Source organism: Ciconia boyciana, chromosome 2, assembly GCF_034638445.1.
Source record: "Ciconia boyciana chromosome 2, ASM3463844v1, whole genome shotgun sequence".
In the NCBI taxonomy this organism is placed as follows: domain Eukaryota; kingdom Metazoa; phylum Chordata; class Aves; order Ciconiiformes; family Ciconiidae; genus Ciconia; species Ciconia boyciana.
Window position 1 is genome coordinate 119635828 of NC_132935.1, and position 16880 is coordinate 119652707.

The window sequence follows — 16880 nt, forward strand, 5'->3', positions numbered from 1 at the left end:
GCTGGGAGAGGGGCAGCGCTTGTGCATGGCAGAGCAGAGCCTTGGCAAAGCATTTTAGCTTTACCATGTCCTTTTCCTCTGGGATACTCTGGTTCCAGCACCCTGCGGCCGTGCAGCTGGGAGGCAGATGCTTTTGCAGCTTAAAGCAGAGGAAGACCTTTGGTTGTCAGCTGCTCCTTAGCAAACTGCAGAGGTTTCTAATGCGTTAGTAACAAACCATCACCGCGGCTGCAGCATTTATTGTGTGTGTCTAGAGAGAAGGAAAACAAGTGGCATGGGACAGGAGGAGAAACAGACACCAAGCATTGAAACCCTTCCCCGGCAGCACAAGCTTTAACCCTGCTCTCAGTCACATGGGTAATCCGGTTCGATCCACACTGCCATCTAAATTGGGAATAAGGATCTCGAACACTTCTGGGCAGCAACCTCTCTCTTCCCTCCCCCAAAAAACCATCATTCACCTGCTCTGAACAGTGTCTGCTAACCAAGGTGATAAGCAAGGTCAGGCTGAGGTTGTACTAATGCCAGATTAGGGAGCAGTTAATTGGAGCAGGCAGGGCCATACTTTCTCTCTCCCAGCCTGACCTCACTAATCCCTTCGGGGCATGTATTGAAAATGAGCAGGGGTTTTAAAAATTGTATCCTGGTCTAGTTTTGGCTGCCTGCCCCATGGTCGGTAGGGCATGAGGTTTTGCCTTTAAAAAAAATGTCAAGGGGATGGAAGGAATGCACAACTGTTGAAGACATTTCATTACTGTTTAATGAAACTTTTTAAAAAATATATTTACCCAAAATCTCTCATTGTTATTTTAGAAAGTGAGAACTTTGTATTTCAAATTAAACCAACACCTGTTTCTCTTTCTCACTGTGCAGCTATTTCACCTAAAAAAAACCCCAAAGTGCTCAGAAAGCATCATCTTTCACTATTCCAAATCACATGATTTTGAACAAAACTGGAAAGAGAATACATACATAGAGAAATATAAAATACCGGACACTCCCATTTCAGTAAGAGGTAGAACGTTGCAAACGCGGGGACAGTAAGACAAGGTTGACCTGCTACCACTGCGATGCTGCAGGATGTACCCCGTTTCTCCCACTATTGCCCTCAGTATCTGCTCCCGCGCAGTGCCAGAGGGAGATGCTGGGCTGCGTGGCCTGACCCAGAAGCAATCTGCAGGACAGTTCTTGCATGTTAGAATAAATGGCTTCATTTCTTTTAATATGCTTTTAAAATCCAAAAGGAAAGAGCGAACAGAACAGGCAAGCATTGTAACAATTTGTCCATTAAGGGGAAGACACAGGAAGCGTTGCTAGCAGAAATCATGATTAAGGCAGACTTTCCCTACAGCGGTTCCTTGCACTCATTTCTGCTGGGAGCACCGCTTAGCTTTTTGCAAAAAAGTACCCTGCCTTTGCTTGAGTTTGTCCTTCAATTTCTCTTGGCCATGCTAAAAAGAACTAGCACCTGAAATCAGGTAGTCCTGTCTGAGAAAATACTTTCCATGAGAAACCGGTAAGTCTGCCTTTCTCGTATTAATATTGACCCACACTGAGTATCATTCAAATTGCACTAAATTGCACCACCAAGTCGTACAGTACCAGTAAAACCGAGGTCCCCCAGTTACTGAGACACACACACGGCAGGTACCACTGGACGTTTCTGCAAGCTGTGATGACGCCTCATTTAAAACAAAACCAGTTTGACTGAAAATATCAATGCTATATAATGCTGTTTAACAATTTGCATTTGTTTGAAACAAGAAAAACTGAGTAATTATACATTTTTTCACAATGGTCAAAATGCCAGAACAACGTAACCAATCTTCCTCCAAAATGCATAGTGAATAAGGGTAATTAAAATAAACCAAAACTGGAATGTGCACCAGTGGAATTTATAACCAAAACAATTTTAAAAGCGATGAACTGTACAGAGAGATGCATTCATTTGTTAATTGCCTTGGTGACTAAAGCCCCCCTCCAATACATTTGATTTTGCATCAAGACAGTGTTAGGGCCGGATTCTCTACCAGTTCAAGTTACCACCCGCACGTGCCTCACTGGCTGAACTGATCCTGACCAAAGATCCAGCCCTTCACTATTAAGCTGGGAGCATTCTCTGAAAAACACCGCTGCATACTAAAACCAGAGCTACATATTTATTTACAATAGCTTTCCACTATCAGCAGTATCAGCACTCTAAAAACAAACCCTAAACTTTTCCTGAACTTTTCTTCATTAACGAAATGTGTATGCAAAGGCCGCGTTTCCTTCACAGAATCTTCCCACTGAGGCACAAGTGCAGCCTGTGGCTCCCTCCGTGCAGTCCTGCAGCAGAGATCACAACGTACTCCTGATGATCTAACGCTGAGCAAGTAGGATTGCAGAAACAGCCTGTTTATGCAGCCGAGCAGTTACTGACAGCCACTTCCAAGTGGTGAAATAAAACCACTGATTAACAGATCAGTATATTACCGATTAACTAATTTTTAAACTTAAAAGTGGAACATTCAGTTAATTAACCTTTATATGCTTCTGCCTGCTTGCATACAGAAGTGAAAGTTCAGAAAACCATTACAGATTTTTCCCAACGTTTGACGTGAAGAAAGAAAATAAGAGCAGCAAACAAGTTTTTGGAAAAGTTTTATTGCATTTGTTTTCCATATGGAAGCATTGACAGATTGAAAAGATGCAGCATTCATGTTACTTCCAATATGAGACATCCATTAAATTTCTTCTTCCCTGATTTCCCTCCCTTCCCCCATGGCTTTGAAGCAGTCTAAACAGGTCATTTTTCCAAAAAAATACCATTTTATTTTAAACCAAGGAAAGAAAAGATTCCTTGGCAGTCATGGACACAGCTGATTTTTCCTTTGTTTGCAATTCATTTGATGAGCCCATGGGAGTCATGATCCAAAAATATAATAAAATTCCTGCCTGAACACAAGATGTCAGTTGTAGTTACGAATGGTTTAGCTCTACCCGTTTTTGGAATGCCTTCTGTCCCTCCCACTTTCATCACCACACAGTTCATAACAGTATGCATGCTCCTTACCATCAATATTTCCCACTTTAAAACACTTACACATATACGTGTGTGTGTTTACACACATACACATGTATGCATAAATAATGAGAAAAGATTTACAAAGCTCTAAAACAGGGCAATGCTAAGAACATAGAATCAATCACCCTGGTACACCTACACATCCCATCAATATTAGTCTTTATAGTAGTCTGGGCATTCATGTCAGTTTTTCACATTAACACTGTTTAGCAGGCATTGCTCTAACAACTCATTTACCAAGACAAACACACACAAACAAGATGATTCTGCTACTCTAAACACTTGAAAATTAGATTTCTTTCTTTCCTGCAAATGTAAGGCATTTAATAATCCAAAGAGTCTTCTAAATCTGCCACAGTTACCCTAAGAGGGCAACAATTTCCTGCGCACAAGGGAGGGAACAGACAAAATAATGCCAGAAAGATGGAATCAGTTCTGCGGCTCAAGGAAAAAGGAGGGTGGGGTGGGAATTGGTGTTGGCAACATTTGTTTTAAGTACTTTAACTGTATACAATCACCAGGTCAACTGGCTCTCTTGCTGTGTCGTGTTCTTGTCTTGAACCTTTTGGTAAGTGAAGTGTCTGCTTCCCCATTCAAGTTCACTTATGAAAGAGCAATGTGCTCCTTCAGGAAGTCCAAAGGTGTCTGTGTAGGGCTGTTGGCACTCATATGTCTTCCACAGAGCTCATCACAGTCAGGAGACAGCATGAGAATCTACTCAGAAGAGGTGGGTCACAACAGAGAAAGAGGATCCCCTTCACATTAGTTATGCCATACAGAAAGCAGAGAGAAACAAATGCCAGTAAAATTAACAAGATTAAAAAAAGAGAAAGGAAAAAGAAAAGCAGCAGCAGTTTCAGCCAGAGATATAGAATTATCTAAAATTGTGGAATACAGGGCTTTTTTTTCTCTGCAATTATCAGCCATTTAATAGACATAAAAAAAGTTTGTTTTGCTTTTTGTTTTAAACATTCATGGAAAATTTGTAACAGTAGTGCTGTAATATGTTTCTATTTTAGTGGAAATGCTGGTCAAGAATTCCTCAGACCACATACTGGTACGGGTCTGCTTTTCCTTGGTCTGGTGTTGCGAATGGGCTAAGCCATGCTATAGAGAACGGATGGCCAAATACTGCTTTCATGTTCATCCATTTTGTTTTTTTAGCCCATCTTCTCTCTTCCTTTTTCAACTGTTCTATTCCCTGAAAACAGAAATATCACATTTTCAGTCAAACACTCAGATTTTGTAGTTCTGGATTTGGGGAAAGGTCTAATCTCAGTTACCCCTTATCCAAAGGATGGAGTAAAAAAATAAAAATGCATCTATACTGCCTTTCCTTTTCTTCTCATTGTTTTATACTAAAAAAATATTAAGGATAGAAAGTATTCCTTGGAAATATAATTACTTTCATTTTGTTCAGGCCTAGATATTTCATAAACCTTTTAAGACCTGCCCTCCAATTGCCTCTGATGTCAATCAAAAAAACCCCACCACCTAAAACCAAACAAAAAGTATGTGCTTTAATGGCTGAAAGCATTATGTGCTAACCAGATGGAAAAGTTTTAGAGGAAACCATTATAAGCTTGCAGACAAAAAAAAAAAAAAAAAAAACCACAAACCCAACGATAATCTCTATAATGCTCCCAGATTCACCAAGCAAGTTCAGGAAGTGCCCATGGCTCAGTGTAGCTGAGTCTACCTGGTGCCTCTTCATGTTTCATTAGAATCGCTGCTAAAACATGCATGGGCTGACAGCAGGGAGAAAGGGTTAAATAACATACCGATTTGAGAGAAATCATTGGCATTGTTTAGTAAAGGTTAGAGGGAGAACAAAAATAAGCCATCAAGCAATCAGCTGAAACATTCACTAGTCTATCATTAAAAAAAAATAAGGTATCTGTATTGTGTCTAAAACCCACAAAGTGAATTTGGTCTTTCAGGAAAGCTATGCCTGGCTGCCACAGGAGCAAAATGAACGAGTGCAGTCACTGGAGAGCATTACTCTTCCACAGGCAGCAGCAGCAGGCAGATCACTCTGTTCTTTAACTTTGGATCTTTTGCAAGGTAAGCTTCTCCTGACCTACGTGTCTCTCCTGTGCTACAGATTAATGCACTGTAATACATTTGTGTGTCTCAAATTACCAATTCTGGGAGCTCTGCTAAACACAACATGGGTCAACTGCAAGAGTTGTGCTGATCCCTGGTAAATGTCACCTTTAGAGACAACAGCAAAACACCAGGGTTCTGGGTCCCTTTGGCAGAAAAGAACCATCCCGGTGGGACAGCGTACACAAGATGGGGAATGAGGTCTCCCAGTGACTGGAAAGAGCAAGACACAGCCCTGTCTCTAAAATGTGAAGTAAAACACTGCAAGAGACCACACCAGGAAAAATGTCACCTGGAAATATTCCTCTGCTCAAAACAGATTGCTTGCCAGACACAGCTAGCTCAATGCTAACAAATCAACAATGAGATGTTCCACAGAGCAAAATCCTTACTGGTACATATTAAAAAAGAAAACAAAAATGAAAACCCACAACCCAACAGGGGGAGAGCGTATTTCATTTTTTTATTTTAGATCATGGTATTGTTCCTTTAACATCTATGAGTTCCCAGAATTTGAGGGGAAGGGAAAATCCAGGGACTTATTTGGGTGCCCAGCTGTAGGAAGCAGCTTCTAAAAATTCTTGACGGATTTCAAAGATTCAGAAATTCAGATGATGATTTCACGGGCAACATTGCTAATTTACACACTTATTGATAAACTCAAGCTCGGCAGGATCTTGTTGTTCTGTACAACACTGTACTTCTTCCTGGGGCTCTCCCCAGCAGAAAGAACAGCTGAAGTCTTCCTCTGAACCCAGAATAGCCACAGTGTGAACATCAGCCTCTTGCAGAAGCCAAGCATTAAAAAAAGTACTGCAAAAAAGAATCAGTAGAGATGGGCTCTTACAGTCTATAATGCCAGTCATAGCTCTCCAACGGCAGCAAAAATACCTATTCTAGCTTCAACTGGCCATGGGCAAACAAGTGAAAGGGAAAGAGAACTAAAGGTGTCAGGGGAGGAAATAAGAGTTATCACTCTTTTGAGACTATCACTTCTCTTCAACCACTCCAGTTAATTCAGGTATCTGAGCGTGCTTGGTGAAGGCCGGCAGTATTCACAAGTGTGGGAACATCCCCAGGAGTCACCAGCTCCATCTTTACACAACCGGGCAAATGCAGGGATATATGATGGACTGCAACACTACTGTGTAACCTCTACTGTGTCATCTTTGAATTGGGGACAACATGGTGGCTTTGCAGCAGACTGTACCCAGCAGGTTTCCATGAGCCTACTCCACTCCCTTTTTCCCTCTGGCAAGAGTTTTTCAAGGAGCTAAAACTGGAAATCTTCTAGACTAAAAGAAGTGTGTGTGTGTGCGTGTATATATCTGTCCCCCACCTACTCATCTTAGCTTTCCAGCACATGAAGCTGTAAATAGTGACACCAGGGGACACACGGCTGAATTTCAGATAATATCAATGTAAAAGCACTTCATTAAAGGAAAAAGGTTCCTGAATCCACAGGGACAAATACTCTTTACAGAGTAATCCTAGTTACCAATGCCTACCTTATCAGAGGTACTGTCAACACAACATCCCAGCCAATACATAGGTGTACACTACTTCTCACAGTAACCTTCAGAGAGCACAACCCAGCACTGTGCTAGCTCAGTTTATTACATTGGGTCTTGCCTCAAAGGGTACACATACATGAACTCCCCAAGCAATGAGGTAAAAACCTGTGGCCCTTCACTGTTTATACAAACAGTGAGAGAGACAGGGTAAAGGAGAGAGCGCGTGAGACACTCACCGTTTCATCAGTGCAGATGGAGTGTACTTGGGTCCCAAACATAACCGAGGTGAAGATGAGAAATAGGAGAGCCTCGAAACACAAGAGGATGAGAAGAATCACTGTAGTTGGCGGAGAGAAGGAACTGCATTCTGTGAAGACAAAACAACAGAGTTGGAAGGGGAGAGATCAAGTAATGCAGCAGCTGCAAAACGCCTGCTAAGCCATGGGTTTTCCATACTGAAACTGTCAAAATAAATTATACGATTACCATTCTCAGAAAGGTGCACAGGGAAGCTCTGACATTCTTGAGGATATTCAACAATGAAATGATCACTCCTGCAAGTTTAAAAAAAAGCAAAACCGAAAAAAAACCCCTGCAACACTTCAAGAATGCAACTTTTTTTTTCCACTTAGGTGTTTCCCCAGCACACTGGCTAGGACTCCACTCCATTTCACCTGTAGCTTCTCTCTTAAACCTTAATCTTAATGGATTTTCCACAGTGATAAAGTCCCATTAGAAATCTCATGCTGGTGGTCAGGACACAAGGATAATTATTTCTGTAGCACCAACATAAAACCAGAGTATGCTTCCTTTCATAACTGCTCTAAGTCATAACCTAAAGAAGGGCAGATTAAGCCAAATTCTTATTTTTCCTTGAACTCTATAGTGCAAACTCAGGCAAGAGCTGAAAAAATCTGAGACGGTAACTATAAAAGAGGAGCAGAAGAAAGGAAGAGGAAGAAAAATGTTATAGGGCAAAAATCATAGTGTTGAATTGAGTGTTATAAGTGTCAGAACATCTCCAGATTTTTCTGAAATTCAAGAATGAGTACCGCAAAAACCCCCTATTTTTCTCATGAGATGTTAAGCTTTAACAGATACACCACAACCAGGGGCTAACACAATCAGCACAAATCCAAGGCAGCTGGAACAACAGATCCATCTCTCATAACTGCTCTTTTCTGCCACCTAAACCTGGGACAGGAGGGAAAGCGCTTCCCCCACGCATAAAGGCTCTGAGAAAGCTGGCAAAGGAAACTCTATCTTTTGAAGTATCCTTCCCCTATGGCCCTGGCCACTGTAGACAAATCCAGATGTTCTCAGCGACAGCTGTTTTACAAAGTTTTGAACTGCAGAACAACCTTGTCAAATTCAGTAAATATGTGTAAATGTACCCATCCTCTGCAGTATTATAAACTTAAACCGGTCATTATATTGAATGACACAACTGAAATTCCATGAAAAACAAAGCTAATGCTTTTCCAAAAAAATCCACAAGCAGCACATACATCTGCACACACATTCTTTGACAACTTGTTGTTTGACTCAGCATTACCTAGAGGATTTCCTATACCCATTTGTGTTTTTAAAAACACATCTCAACTGGCTTTGTGAAAAATTACTCACCGGCTGCTCCAGAGTGAGGGCTGGGGTTTTTTGTTTGTTTGTTTGTTTGTGGGGTTTTTCTGTGTGTGTGGAAAGGAATTGTTTGTTCTTGTGAGGGTGGATTTTTGGATCTGAGTTAGCATGTTTTCCTGGCAGTCTTGCAAGAATGATTCACATTACCCTTTTAAAAAAAGCATACACATTCTTCTTATCTTGTGTTGGCATTCAGGAAATTAGTGCTGCATTTGTGTCAACAGTAGATTATTGCACACAGACTATCTAGGTGTCTTTACATCTCAGCTTCTCCCTAGGCGGTACCAGGCTTAAGCTGAAACAGGACTTTTCAAGACAGAGATCCCAACAGGTCAGAAAGAATTATGAAGTTCCAGGAATGATCATTTAAAAAAAAAAAAAAAAATAGAGATAGCACAGCAGAGCCCTGATAGCATTCTTCTGAAACCAGCATAAAAGGGGTTGCCTTACAAGCAAACTACATTATAAGGTCTTATTCACAGGTTAATCTGGTATTTTAATGAGATACTTTGTTAGTACTCACTTGTCCAGTCTTCTTCAAAGCAATACAAGAAGTGAAATCCCACCATGATTAGAGCATGTAGGGAAATCAGTGCTATATACATCTGAAAAATAAAGGATGTAATATAGGTATCAGGTAAGTTTAAAGACCAAAATGCTAAGTCTTCCAAACACTTTAAATAAAGCAAAGTGTTAAGACTTAAAAAAAACCCCCAAACCACAAACCACCCCAAAAAACACCAAGCCCTCCCATCCCCCTCTAAACAAGCATCCTGAAACTGGCAAATGCCAAGACTACATAGACTCATTCTGGCCTTACTAACAGCTCTGAGTGCAGGAGGGAGACTGTTTAGTTCAAAGCCAGCTGGACACAAAACCCAGCCTCCTGCGCCCCAGCACAGCTCACTGTCCTTATCTCCGCTGAGTACAGTGCAACTTTCACAGAACAGCAACTGACATCGAGGTATCATGTTGTCAAAGCTTACATCCTTGCTCTTGAGAGCACTATAGTTTCCCAGAGAAACAACAGCTAATTTGTTTTAACCACAAAAAGCACTTTATCTATTTTTCAGCATGAGTTTCAGATTTTTTTTATTTTTTTTGTTAGTATTTTTCCCCCCCGAGGCAGACACTGGCATGGAAAGTTTCTCTCAAGCTTTAATTCTTTGTACTTAATCCTTTTTGTTTTAAATTAGGTCTTTGTAACAAAAAGCTTTGAACTATATGCAATGCTACACTACCATTTACCAAGACAGGGCTAAAAAGATGACTCTCCTGAACCTACAGATCCTGACAAAGGTCAGCAGGTATTAGAAGTGAGAGAGATTTTGTTACAAGAAACCCCTGTGGAAGCAGTAAAGGGTGACAGGAGAGTATTTAGTTTTTCCTTGCAAGTTGAGCATGCTGCCGTTCTTTCACCTCCTCAGGTCTCAAAAAGAATAACCAAGAACAAAACCAACAACCCTTATTTTGTTTCTCTCAACTACATTAAGTGTTTAATACAGCCTGCTTGAAAGTAGGTATCAGTTTTAACAGAAACAGAAATCCTTTTGATAGGATTAAAACACCTAGCTCACTCCTCATGGTGAAAAAACCCTGCTCCAGGGAAAGAAACAGGATTCGGTTTGTTCTGTAATCCACATCCTAACAAACCACACCACAGAACAGTAAGCCTTTCCATTTAACTGAAAATCTCCCCCTTTTTACTTGGTAATATGAGAACATTCTTCCTCGAACCTAGAGATGTCTCAAAAGATTTATTAATAAAACAGAGCATCACTGAAACTCAGCCTTGTAATGTTCACACTACTCCCACGGGATATTTGCAGTTCACTTTGATGAAACAGATTTCAACCCTTCCATAAATACGTAGTATTCAAGTCTGCACTCCTGTTTTCTTACTCATGATGCCACAGATATAGTACAAAAAGTCAAACACCTCCTTGGTTTTCAAGTATGAAAATAAACCACTTGCAAGTAAAAGGTGGATAATTCTTGCCAAAGGGGATGCACACTTCCCACTCCTCGCTTAAGATGTGGCAACAGCTCTTATTATATGATCCCACACAGGTACTCATACAACTACAACATTTAGGAACCCTACATATGGCCTGGGACCCTACCAGCCACAGTATGGTGTAAAAGGATGGCCCATGCCTCAAAGAGCTCAACACTACAATAAACTACTCGCATTACAAAATAGCATGCTGAGTGACTGTCAACACAAACCTCACAAAACCCTGACAAATAGTTCCTGTGATGCCTTTTCCCCCTGTTGCTGTGTTGTGTGTGTTCCCTAATTAGTGAAACAAAGTCTGCAACAGTTCCCTGTAAAGTTCTTCTGAAACAAGAAAAAAAAGAAAGCCAGCCTTCAGAGCTGTTTCACGCACAGCATTTCAGTGCTGCCCACTGGACAACCTCAAACACCACTTGCAAAATACTTACTGTAAACAGTACAAAGTACTTCTGGTTATTCTCTCCTACACAGTTATTGACCCACGGGCAGTGATGGTCCATTTTCCGAATACACCTCTTGCAAACACTGAAAAAATACAGGTCTTTATTTATAGCACATTTCATTGCAGGAATACAAGATTTCACAGGGGTTTGGTGGACACAGAAATTAAAGGAAAGAATCAGAGGTGAAACCTGAACCTCAATAAATTTACTGGTCACCACATTTATATTTGTGGTTTGCTCACTTGACTATGTCCGTTCAAAATGAGCCATGTAATACCAAATCACCATTGCAAAAAATTAATGCCAAGTAAGACACATCAGCATAATATTCACATCAGTGGTTCTGCCAAAATATCGTTTGAACAATACATTCAGGCAGATGGAAAGAATCTGTGATTTAGTTTAGTTTTAACCTATTTGGTCTGTGAAAATGTCCACAGATAAAAAACAAACAAAAACCAGAAAGATATGAAAAGCAGTAATGAATAAAGATATTTTTCAGAGTTGCTAGTAACAGACTAAGGCTTATTTACTAACATTAGCTGGTAGCAAGAACTTGCAAAAAAGAAAATTAAATAAAGCATTAGAAAAGATTCTTGACATCAAGGTAAGCCACATACTAGCATAAAACAGCTGTGGCAGTCACTCACAAAGACCATACCACAATATATATTCAAGATAAAATTAGATGTTAAAGCACTTCACAAAACCAGACTAATAAAATCTAAATTCAAATTCTTGCCAGCATGCACACTGTGGCCAGAAGTCAAATAATTAAAAGATTATTACTCTGTCTGAACATCATTCTCTTGCTTAGTCAGTAACTGCTTCAATTCACATAATAAAGGAAGTCTTTTTCTCTGCTGCTTTCTCATATGATAGGAGACGAAAGGCAGTCTCCTGATACCACATTGCACAAACAAGCACAGAAATCAAATATGAAAAAACACGAAACCCCAAACCAAACAAACAATAGACCCAGAAAGGAAATAGCCATTCCAGAACAATTCTGGCAGCACTGAAACAGAAAGGATCAAGGGCTCTTCTAATTTTATTTTTCTTCTTGTAATAAAAAAATATTTTGACCTTAATATAAACAATAAACTTCAACACCCAAATGCTTAAGGGAAACTCAAACAAAAACATAAACATGTTCTTATAAGCACATACGAATAAATAATAGACAACCTCTCCATCAGAACAGCCTTGCACTCACGCTACGTGGTGGGAGGGGGTAATCCCCAAGGATACATGCCATGCCTGAAAAACAAATGAGTTGCTATAGCCCTGATCCTAAATGAAAGTTGGTCAAGCAATCCCCAGCCTCTCAGCATGGGGCCAGATGAAGAGCTGCTTCTCCTCAGGCAGGCATGGGTACCCTATTACCTGCCAGCCCCAGGTGCAGTGGACAACTGGAAAAGACTCGTTTATGCTAGAATAAGCAGCTTGAAATTATTTTTGAGCTACATGGGGACTAAAATCAGCTGGCACAGTAAAAACAATTTATCTGCCAGATAACATCATACTTCATATGGCAAGTATCAATTACTTGTTTTTTAAAAAAAAGGGGGGGAGGGGAGGCGGGGCAGGTGGTGTAAAGCAGGAGGATGCCTCCCTGTGGTCTAATTTACTTTGTCCCGATGCACACACGCTTCCCTTGGGCTCTGAAATGGGTAAGTACCCAAGCAACCTCTTCATTGCTCCTAGGTCCTAGCTCCCCAGAGGGACAACCTGAAGCAGCCAAGCCAAAGATGACCTTCGTGAAGGAGGTAGCAAAAGCTGAGAGGAGAGTTTTTATTCCATGCATGCATACCAAAAGCAGTTGGATGAGAGGCAGAACGTGAGACTAGCTGGTGGAACAGGAAACTCGGAACCTAAGACTGAAAACTATAGGCAGCAGGGATTGCCCATACTCAGATATGCTCCCCCTGCTCAACCACCAAGCTTCCAAATGCTGGAAGGAGTAGTTTGCTGGGCATGAGAGACTCACAAAATAGCATACAAATCAAAAAGCACTCTGGTCCCTCAGGCTTACAGCTAGCAGTACCTCCTGCTGATGCATATGCACAACCTTGATGTGTGAAAGTCCAATAAATCCCCCTACCCCACAAAAAAATGTTTGACTGAAGATTCTCAACAGCATCAGTGCTCAGTGGATCAATTTCTCAAATCTTAATGTCTATAAAGTTATCTTAAAGCATACAAATAAGGACCATGGAGATGAGGTTTTGCGTTTAGCCAAAGATCTTTTTCATTTACCTATGCTGTGAGCCATCAGCAAGACAGCATTTTAGATGCAAAGTTTCATTCATAATTGAAGAAATGTCAGAGGGGATTTTACAGTAGCATTAATAAGTGATAGGCACTATCACATTGCTCCTGTTGAATAACCAATTCCTGATTTGGATTAAAATAAAAAACCAACAAAAAAAGAAAAACATTTGCAAACTAAAGGTCTGAAAATAAATAGGAAAATGCAAACAGCAGAACAAGTTTGTTTAGCTCAGTACTACATATTCCCCTCCCCGCAAGACCCCTGCATGAATCAGCAGTAGCCATGATACAAGTTCTCTCAGTATGTATTGGGTTTTGAGTAGGTAAGGAAGGGACATCAGTGCAAACTCATTAACTACTTACTGGAAAGCAGGTTCACTTGTTTTAAAAGCAGAAGAGAATTTTAGGAAGTAGTCATTTTTTTTGCTCACTGCCTTTAGTACTAAAAAGCTCACTACCAGTTACTTTCTTCAGGGAAGTTTATCCCACCAGAAAAAGAAAGGACATGACAGATCAGTAGGCATACTGATCTATCACAAAGCACAAAACGAAGTCACAGTACTCAAAGAAAATGTGGAAGCCGGAACTCTTAAAAAATATATAGTTACCTGAACTTTATTTTTAACTTAAGTATCACTTCTAAATAGAATCTACAGTTAGACAAAGGGGTTTGTGAATAAAAACAAAAATAGAAGATTTTTGACATAGATAGAAGAAAAATAGACCTTTCTCAAAAGGTCATTACATTAAAAGACATTACGTTTCATGGATTTCTAAGCATTCTGGTATATAACGTCTCTTTTTAAGTCATGTTTACATGAAAATTTATGGAATGTCAATTACAGGTCTGGTGTCAAGGCAGCATTCATTTGAAGTGTTTCTCGCTCTGCAAGAAGTAGCCCCAGCCTGCTACAGATGAAAACTTGTCAGAAAAGGCCTGAGCTTTTTTTCAGAGAAGCTTGAGCATTTCTTGTGCTATTGGCAACAGAATCTGGATGCCAATTTCTCAATTTAACCACTCAAGCCTCAGATTCCAATACAATTTGGATCAAGGCACACTGGATAATTCTTGAGGTCTTGATAAAAGAGCAATCCTCAGAAAAAACTTTACCTGCAGTGATGTGCTCTGTCAGGTTTGATGCTACAACACTTTGGGCACTTGTAAACCACCTGTCCTGGCTTTAGCTGTAAACTCTCGATAAACTCCTTTGTGGCATTACCTTTGGGTACAGCACCCTGCAGAAAAAAAAACAAACCAGAAGATTAACCTGTGGACATTACAAGTGCTAAGAGCAATAGGATGACTTAAAACTATGGGAGGGGAGGGAACAGAAAGAAAGAAAATCTTCCCTAAGATCAACAGAGCTTCAGGAAGAGCAAGAAAATTCAGGAAAAAAAAAATCAAAATGAGGTCCTAATACATGGAACCACATACTTAAACATCATTTTGGTGGGTTTTGTTTTTTTAAACATCAGTAAATCCTCAGTTAAGCAATTAGTCTTTTGTAATCCTATAGGAACCTTAAAATATTTAAGAATCCTCAACCCTCTCTTCACATCTATCAAGAAATTTATCATGCCAGTGTTTCACATCACAAACTGGAAACCACAGATGTTTTATTCCAGTAGAAGCAGCTACTTCTGAAGTATCATTGTGTACATTAAGAGTTGCTGGTAAATGCCTCATGTATTTATAGCTATGTTTCCACTGTGTATTTGTTATTTAAATTAGGGTTTAACATTCAAACGGTGAACACTAACAATCCTCCCACCTGAATAAGACTAGGCAAAACATTCTTAGCTGTGCCATTTCACTGTAAAATATGTGTCTAAACAGGTAGCGTATTGCTGCTGCAGTAGCCTCAGTTCAAGAGTTTCCAGCCTTTCTAGGGCTCCATAAAAAAAAAAAAAGGTCATGAAATGTGCTGTATGAAATCGGTGCTGGTACACTGGCACAAATGCACCTCTGTGGATGTAAGGCTTTTATACTGAAATAAAAACAGGGATATAATATTTTAACAGATTTCTGATGGAACAGTCTCTTTTTAACACATCTATACAACCTCCCAACAGCAATAAATAGGAACAATATGCATCAATGACAGAACTCCACGTTAAACCGGTACTGTAAGGCTTTCTTGAGCGGTCTTGGGGTTTTTCCACAGAAACCTCCTAACAGGCCTGACCAATCTAAAAATTACCAAGACCGATTTCCACAAAATGCTACAACTCATGTTCTCTCTCTCTAGTATGCAGCAAAGCTCAAAACCTTAGGAATGTTTTTAGCAAGAACCCACAGGAAGCAGTTCCTGAAAAGCCTGACACACGCTATCAATTCTGAAGAATTTAGGCGTTCATTTATTTATAAGAATTCTATTTGTTTGCCTCAGCAGTGCTTTCTGTTTCACTCTCATCCTAGACATGCCCCTGTTTCTCCATGTCCCAGCAGCTTCCTTCATCCCTGACTCACACAGTTTGCCAGAAGTTGCTGCATCCCCTCACTTTATCTTCCCTCCTTCATTTTGTTTAGCTGATTTCCTCATAAAAAAAATAAAACAAAATCCCACTAGCTCTCACCATCCACACACAAAAATCCCACCACACACTAGGAATTAACATATCTTTTCCCAATTACTCTGCATAGAGATTGTATCTGCTCCTCCAACAACTGCTTGCCCAGCCTGCTTCAGAATACAGCTTTTGTTTCAGAAGAGTTCCTGCTAACTCTGCAAAATAATTCCAGCGACCTGAAGGTCCCTAGGCATTAAAGCCACACAGCATACAATAATTAACAACAACAACAACCCCTAGGATATAAACTATATAACAAACTACTGCAACCTTCTATTCCCGAGACCAATGACCAGAAGTTTCAGAGCCTCAACTACTGCCTACAGCTCTGCCCAGCAGCAGTAGCGTACAATGCATCAGTCTTTACCATAAACTGCAAAATTATCCCGAATCAAGCCATTTCTGCAGAGCTGTTGCTTCTGGGAGAGCTGGAAACTAAGAAACAAAGATTACACTGAAGTTTTAATGGCACCTAACAAGGTTTCAAGTAGGAAATGACATTTGGAAGGAATACTTAGAGTATCAGAGGCACACTGCCATTCCCAACAGCAACAAGGACACTCAGGAGGAAGAGGCCAAGAGGAGTCTAAGCTTGTTTTTCTTTCCACTGACTAGTGGAGATGGGGTTTTGAACTGAATCTACTGTCCAGAGGTTATTAAGCAAAATAAACCATCACAACCCACTCAGAATAAGCATCATGGTACTAAACTGTATCTTCTCACTAGCTGAAAGACAAGGAAGCAGCAGACCAGGTCTCTCATAAAGCAATGTCCTATGGAGACACCGAAGGGGATCTTACAACTCTGATGCTTCCCGCCTGCCTAAGAACTGTCAGCTCTTACCATGCTCACATAGTATTTATTTCAGCACGGTTCAATAAAGTCAACTAAATCCCTAGTATGAGAGATGGTAACATGGCTTTTTCAAAACAACACACGTTCTACTCCATTCTGATGAAGTAATACTTGCCAAGGCAGACAACCAAAACCAGCTTTTCCAGCTTTCCTGTTTGTCAAGACACAACAAGCCACAAACACGAGATCTGCCACTGGGGAGAAAACAACGTCAGAGAGAAACACTCTCCGTCCCAGTGCAAAAATAGGAGCTGCTCACACAATGGGAATCTAAAGCTGGGTCCTTGACTTTGCATCTGACTTGAGTGGGATGAGAAATTAGCATACCACATCAGCAGCCTCACTCAGCAGGCTGACACACAAAAGTTATTTAAATCTGCCATTCACTCAGCAAC

General features: G+C 40.4%; 1 protein-coding gene across 3 annotated transcripts in view; it reads right to left on the reverse strand.

Moving 5' to 3' along the window:
* Positions 1-16880, reverse strand: part of ZDHHC3 (zDHHC palmitoyltransferase 3) — a 34930-nt gene that overhangs the window by 5490 nt on the left and 12560 nt on the right. For 2 of the 3 annotated variants that reach the window (XM_072853782.1, XM_072853781.1), the window contains exons 3-6: positions 14171-14295; positions 10771-10867; positions 8849-8930; positions 6924-7054 (exon numbers count right to left, since the gene is read on the reverse strand). In XM_072853782.1, the coding sequence (XP_072709883.1) occupies positions 6924-7054; positions 8849-8930; positions 10771-10867; positions 14171-14295 (435 nt within the window). Of the gene's footprint in view, positions 1-2627; positions 4269-6923; positions 7055-8848; positions 8931-10770; positions 10868-14170; positions 14296-16880 lie in introns of those variants that run through there. The other variant, XM_072853783.1, reaches the window with a different exon arrangement.